General features: G+C 41.8%; 1 protein-coding gene across 2 annotated transcripts; it reads right to left on the bottom strand.

Moving 5' to 3' along the window:
* Positions 1–1617: 1617 nt before the first annotated feature.
* On the bottom strand, positions 1618–6731 carry LOC101351250 (protocadherin beta-2). 2 transcript variants are annotated; one of them, XM_012556873.1, is made up of 3 exons: positions 6714–6731; positions 2572–4054; positions 1618–2504 (listed from the first exon to the last, which is right to left on the bottom strand). In XM_012556873.1, the coding sequence occupies exons 1-3, from the start codon at positions 6729–6731 to the stop codon at positions 1618–1620; spliced, it is 2388 nt and encodes a 795-aa protein (XP_012412327.1). The 2 variants fall into 2 exon arrangements, with proteins under 2 accessions (XP_012412327.1, XP_004381157.1); XM_004381100.1 differs by lacking the exon at positions 6714–6731 and having other exon boundaries at positions 2572–4078.
* Between the last annotated feature and the right edge of the window lie 455 nt (positions 6732–7186).

The following is a 7186-nucleotide window of genomic DNA, read 5'->3' as shown; positions in this document are numbered from 1 at the left end:
TTTAACTACATTTAGAGTATTAGTGATTTTGATACAGATACTTATTGAGCACTTACAATGTGAATGGTTTGTGGAAACCAACAGTTGCAGTTCTCACAATCTCTAAAGAGTCATAATTTTATACCAGAATGCTCCTTAGAATCAAGACTTCATCTCACATACTTTGGACATGTTATCAAGAGGGACAGTCCCTGGAGAAGGTCATCATGCTTGGTAAAGTGGAGGGACAGCAAAATAAAGGAAGACCCTCAATGAGATGGATTTGACACAGTGGCTGCAACAATGGGCTCACGCATAGTGATTGTGAGGATAGCGCAGGACTGAGAAGTGTTTCGTTCTGTTGTACATAGGGTCGATATTAGTTGGAACTCCATGGCACCTAACAACAAGAGGATAGCTGTTGTCTGCCTTCAAGTCGATTCCAACTCATAGAGACCCTATATGACTGAATAGAACTGCCCTATAGGGTTTCCTAGGCTGTAATCTTTACTGGAGCAGACTGCCAGGTCTTTTCTGCCATGGAGCAGCCAGTGGGTTCCAACTGTCAGCCTTTCCATTAGCAGCAGAGAGCTTCACCATTGCGCCACAGGGCTCCTTTAGATGGTATACACAAACTCAAATATTCTGGAATGGAAAAAAATTTGCCCATCAAGTAAAAGCAAATATTAAAAATATAAAGGATATTTGGAAGATGAGTTTGGAAAAGGGTGCTCTAACTTTAAAAATTAAAGATTTATGAAAATAGAAATTTTACTTTCACACTTTAAATGTAATTAAGTAACAGTGAGACTAATTAGCAATTAGAACAAACACACACAAAAAAATTTACAGTCACTATAACCTGAAAAGGAGCCCTGGTGGCACAGCTCAGCTGCTAACCAAAAGTTTGGCAGTTCAAATCCCCCAGCTGCTCCTTGGAAACTCTATGGGGCAGTTCTACTCTGTCCTATGAGGTCGCTATGAGTCAGAATCGACTCCACGGCAACAGATTTTTTTTTTTAAATCCTGAAAAGGAAGCCCTGGTGGCACAGTGGTAAAGTGCTTGGTGGTTCAAACCCTCTAGCCGGTTCACGTGGGAAGGATGTGGCAGTCTGCTTCAGCCTTGGAAACCCCGTAGGGCAGTTCTACTCTGTCCTATAGGGTCGCTGTGAATCGGAATCCACTCTACTGACATGTATTTTTTCACACCCTGAAGCAACACATTAGAAACAATAGTACCATGCTCAGAATTGGAATACGATAGTTACATTTCAAATAAAAAGGAGACATCCTGAATGGGCAAAGCAGTTAAAAAAAAAAAAAACTTTCCACAAACTAACTGAACCCAGTCTTAGTAAAACAGTTAAAACAAACCAGACCCCATGCATTGCAGAGTAGAACTGCTCTTCATAGTGTTTCAAGGGTGTGAACTTTCCCAAGTAGATCACCAGTTCTTTCTTCTTTGGTGCCTATGGATGGAATCACTAACCTTTCGGTTAGTGGTCCAGGGATTAATCGAGAGCTTAACCATTTCCGCTACTCAGGGACACCTTAGGGTCTCCCTAGTAAACAAAACAAAACAAAGCAAACACGTTGCCGTCGAGTCCATTCCGATTCATAACTATCCTTCATTAATATTTAACTGAATTCAAAGCTATTCCTGAAGCTAGTATTTGTCTCACTAACCCTGTCAGCACCCTGAGAAAGGAAGTTGGGGATAATCGGCTTCAGAAACTTGAACTCACTGGTCCCTGAACCTCCGGTCAGACAAACCTCATACTGGTAGCTCTGAGACAGGGTCCCAGTGCCGCTCACGTCCACCAAGTGACCGGGAAAGTGGCCCTCGGGCAGCGGGCAGCGACCTACCAAGGCGGCCCTGTTCCTCCCGCACAGTCGCACCGCGACGAACAGGACCAAGGAGAACAGGAAGAGCGATGAGACCGATGCCAACGCAATGACCAAGTAGACCGTGAGCAAGTCGGCCTGGGCCTCGTCCGGGGCCATCTCTGGGAGCGGCAGGTAGAGCTGCGAGAAGCCGTCCACAAGGAGCACGTGAAGCGTGACGGTGGCTGATAGCGGAGGCTCGCCATTGTCCTTGACCAGCACTATGAGTCTGTGCTTGGCAGCGTCGCGCTCGCTCAGCAACCTGGCGGTGTGCACCTCGCCATTGTGCGCCCACACGCTGAACAGCCCGGGCTCCGTGGCCTTGAGCAGCTGGTAGGACAGCCAGGCGTTCTGGCCCGAGTCGCCGTCCACCGCCACCACCTTGGTCACCAGGTAGCCCGCCTCGGCTGCCCTGGGCACCAGTTCTGTGCAGGGCGCAGAGCCGTTCTGCAGCGGGTACAGCACGAAGGGCGAGTTGTCGTTTTCGTCCACGACCACCACGCGCACCAGCGCCTCGCTGCTCAGCGCCGGGGAGCCTGCGTCTGTGGCGCCCACGCGGAACTCGAAGGCTCGCAGGGCCTCGTAATCCAGCGACCTGAGAGCGAACAGGTGCCCGTTGTCCGCGTTGATAGAGACCAAGGTAAGCTATTAAAGTAGCTGTTATTATACTTCTGGGGCAATAAAAATTATATGACTTTCCCAAGTTGGAGTCGAGGGGGAGGTGCGGGTCCTGGGGCGGCAAAAGCGAGTAGGTGATTTGGGCGTTGGTGCCTGAGTCTCTGTCTGTGGCGCTGACGCTGCCCATGTGCAGGGCAGGGCTGTTGTTTTCACGGATGAACAGGGTGTGAAAGTTTTGAGTGAAAGTTGGAGCATTGTCATTGACATCTGAGACCCAAATAGTTATGTTGTGGTCGGTTTTCAACCTGGGGGATCCCAAGTCTGTGACGGTGATGGTGACGTTATACTCGGATCTGGTCTCTCGGTCCAGCGCTGTGTTTATCACAAGAGTGTAAAAATTCTCAACAGAGGGTTTCAGAAAGAAAGGAAGATCTTCTTGGATGAAGCAAACCATTCTTCCGTTGTCTCCCGAGTCAGGATCTGAAACACTGAATACAGCAACTATGGTCTCCTGCAGATTTTCTGGGATATGGTTGGTAAGTGTAGATATGGTTAGTTCCGGAGGGTTGTCATTCAAATCCATCACTTGGACAAACACCACACAACTTCCAGAAAGCCCCCCACCATCTGTTGCCTGAACATTTACTGTGTAAGTCTGAACGGATTCGAAATCCAGTTTCTGTGTTAAAAGAAGTTCTCCAGATTGTGTATTTATTCGAAAAGTGTTGCGAATGTCTTCAGAGGCTTGGAAAAATGTGTAAGATATTTCTCCGTAAGTTCCAATGTCTAAATCCCTAGCAGAGACAGTAGCAACCTGCGACCCAATGGGGCTGTTCTCTGAGATTTGTACTTCATAGAGTAGCTTTGCAAACTCAGGGGCATTGTCGTTGATGTCCACGACTTCAACGAGGATCAGGGCGGAGCCAGACCTGGGTGGAGTCCCACCATCTACCGCTGTGAGTGTTAACCTGATCTCAGGCTGTTCTTCGCGATCCAGAGCTTTGTCCAGCACCAGCTGTGGTAATATGCCATTAGAACTATCTTGTAATTTAAGATGGAAGTGGATATTGGGGCTTATTGTGTAATTTTGTAGACTGTTGTTTCCTACGTCTAAGTCCTGGGCACATTCTATTAGGAAAGTAGTTCTGGGAGTGATACTTTCTGAAATTTTCAAAATCATTTCCTTGTCCAGAAAAACCGGAGAATGATCATTTATGTCCCTAACCCGTAGTTCGGCCTGGAAAATCTGCAAAGGATTTTCCAGTAACACCTGGAAGGGCAGTACACAGGGCTCCGTAGGGCCGCACAGCTCCTCGCGGTCCAATTTCTCATTTAACAACAAATCTCCGGTCTGCCTATCGACCTGCAAATTCAATTTTTTCCCTTTGGAAACGACCCGGGGGCCCCGCGCAGCTAGCTCACCTATCTTCAGCCCCAGGTCTTTTAACAAATTAGCCACAAAGGAGCCTCTCTCCATTTCCTCGGCTACCGAATAGTGCCTAGGCTGGAAACCAGCCTGAGCTATGCCCAGCAAAACAAAGAATAGCAGGACTTGCCTTTGTTTCAGAACGCGCTCCTTTTCCTTTCCGGCCTCCATAGCCTTCTGGTCTCCCCGAAAACCTGACCCAGCTCAGACTCGCATTGACGGTGAATCCGACTCCCAGCAATTTTGCAGATAGTGGGAGGGGTGGACAATTCTAGAGCCCCTATCTTCCGGAGCAACCGCCTTGGAAAGTCTCCTCTTCCAGCTTGCTTCTTTGGCGGAGTATCTCTGGCTAAAACGGTGTCTGCTTACGGCGTCTGCTTCTAAGGCTGCAGCGCCACCCTGCGTCTTTCCCGAGTATTTATTTTCTCCTAAAGGTTAAGAAAATCCCAATCCTTTATTCCATGTCAATAGCAATAAACTTCATGTTTTCAAGAAGCGTCTCTCAAAGTACCAAAATCATTTGCATTTCGAAAGATTTTTCTTTACATCCATAACCACAGGGTAAGCATGGACGAATTTCCTCATAGAACCAATGGGCTGTTTTGAAACTGGAAAAAAATTAATTTCCGAAAGTGGAAAGGAGTGACCTCAATCCTAGGATGAGGTATAAAGAAGGCTTTGACTAGGCAGTTTCCAGTTTTTAATCGGAGTTCGGACATGTGCGCCCATCTCAGAGACGCTGGAATATTCCCCTTACTCTTGTATTTGCTCTTGCCCTGCTCTCACGTCACATTTCCATGAGTTTTGATGAGTTTGAGCCCCGTGAAAATCTTCAAGCGCAGCTGGATAATTTCTTGTGAATGTGTCAATATTTTTATTTATATTCCTTTATAATAGTTAAGATCATTTTTAACATAACCTCAATTCAATTATCGCAACTCTCAAAATTAATAACGTCATGATATAATATGTTCATCAAATATTCAAATTTCACCAATTATCTTTAAAAATGTCTTTCTGGAGTTGGTTCATTAAATCAGGTTCCAAACAAAGTATATATGTTGAAGCTGTTAGGCATTTTAATTCTCTATTTTTGTGTTTAAAAATATACTTGTATTATGAAAATTTTCAAATATATAGAAAAGTTAAAATAACTATACAATGAACAGAGGGGTAAGCTTCATTTAACTTTGATAAAAATTCACATTCACTCTTGAATACTTTTTAAAATGCATTTATATTATGGATTGACTTGTGTCCCCCAAAAATATGTATTTTAATTCCTAACCTCTGCCTGTGGTTATAATCCCATTTGTGAATAGGTTGTATTCGTTACATTAATGAGGTAGGATTAGGTTATGTACGTTATGTTAATAAGGTAGGATTAGGGTATATCTTGAGTCAATTTCTTTTCTGATATAAAAGAGATTAAACAAGTAAGCTAGCGAGCAGAAAGATGCCAAGCACATGAAGATTGCCCAGGGGCAGAAGCTCAGAAGAGACAAAGACCTTCCTTCAGAGCTGACAGAGAGAAAGCCTTCCCTAGACCTAGTGCCCTGAATTCAGACTTCTAGCCTTCTAAACTGTGAGGAAATAAATTTCCATTTGTTAAAGCCATCAACTTGTGGTATTTCTGTTATAACTAAGATACTAGATAACTAAGACAACTTACTTTCTTGTTATAAGGAATGTCTTAGAAACTGTTTTATTAAACTAGAATTCAATCAAGGTTCATAATTTTATTTGAGTGTTGTGTCTATTTACTCTAGAAGAGTCCCTCATCTTTTTTTATGATACTAATTTTTTTGACGCATCCAAGCCAGTTGTCTTGTAGTATGTGCTACCTACATTCTAGATTTGTCTGTTTCATCATGATGTCATTTAACTTGTTCTTCTATACCATGTATTTCCATAAAAGTGAAATGGATGATTTATTAAATGAATAATAGCATAACATTTTAAAAAGTTATCCATTATTTCCTGTAATTGGGTAAAAAATAGGGCAATCATGGGTGTATTTTCTTAAAATTTAGAAAACAAATGCCTACTTCTATCCTGTTGATATTGTTGTTGTTTTTGCTTTTCATGATTATTACTTTTATGTTGATATTAGAAGAATATTTTAATTCATTGACAATAAGCATTAAACGTAATTCATCCAGGTGAATAAAAGGATTGGAAAGGTTATTTCCAGGAAATAGTTCAACTCAAAAGTATGAAATTCATGAGTAGGGTTTTAAAGGAAGAGGATTGAGTATAATACTTATATTATAATACATAAATGTGATTCAAAATAATATTTTACTAAGAAAATTTATGATTAAATGAATGAATAAAAAGTAAAATTCCAGATTTAAAAATCTGGCTAAATATCAGGACATTCTTTACTTATACAGTGTACAACATATCACCCAAAAAGCTTTAAAAATAGTACTTTGTACAGGCTGCAAAACTTAGTTTCAGAAGAAGATGTAGTGAAAATCACTTCTGTCACAAAGGTAGATAATGACTGGTAGCCAACCTGACATCTGTCATTTAACCAAGCAGACAATGATTCAGTTTTGATAGGTTCTCCGAACTAAGCAGCTATGATAAATTTGACACAACACAAAGAAGAGGAAAGTAGGTGATATGAAGAAAATTACATAATGTACCACCTCTCACAAATTTAACAATAAAAATTTAATATCTAAGATATTTCAGAGGAAAAATATACTCAAGAACACTTTGGGTTTTGTTGTGCAAAAAAAAAAAAATTAAAACTTCCCATGTTGAGTTGTATGTGTTCTCACAATTCAGGTTTCACCCTTCTTTCAGCTTCCATACTATTAATACATGTAAAAATAAAAAGAAGTCCTTCCGTTTTAGAGATTATAGGACCAATACCAATATTTTATATTCGTAGATACTTTCCAGTTTTCAATGCATTATATCCACTATGCTATTTTAAATCATTTATTTTCAGATACTTTCCAGTTTTCAATGCATTATATCCACTATGCTATTTTAAATCATTTATTTTCTTAAACTTTGATGCAAATTCACATTCACATTCCCTCTGAGTACTCCTTACAAATGCTCTTATTTTCCTAACTTCCTTTAATAACTCGCTGTCAAGTTGATTCTGACTCATAGTGACCCCATGTGACAGAGTAGAACTGCCCCGTAGGGTTTCCAAAGCTGTAATCTTTACAGAAGCAGATTGCCACATCTTTCTTCCACAGAGCAGCTGGTGGGTTTGAACCGCTGACCTTTCAGTTAGCAGCCCAGCACTTAACC

Source organism: Trichechus manatus, unplaced genomic scaffold, assembly GCF_000243295.1.
Source record: "Trichechus manatus latirostris isolate Lorelei unplaced genomic scaffold, TriManLat1.0 scaffold00080, whole genome shotgun sequence".
Lineage (NCBI taxonomy): Eukaryota > Metazoa > Chordata > Mammalia > Sirenia > Trichechidae > Trichechus > Trichechus manatus.
This window is presented reverse-complemented; position numbering and strand designations above follow the sequence as displayed.

Coding starts and splice junctions, on each gene's coding strand:
- LOC101351250 (XM_004381100.1), bottom strand. CDS start 4,078: ATGGAGGCCGGAAAGGAAAAGGAGCGCGTTCTGAAACAAAGGCAAGTC. Junction 2,505..2,571: donor CCCGCACCTCCCCCTCGACT/CCAACTTGGGAA, acceptor TTTAATAGCTTA/CCTTGGTCTCTATCAACGCG.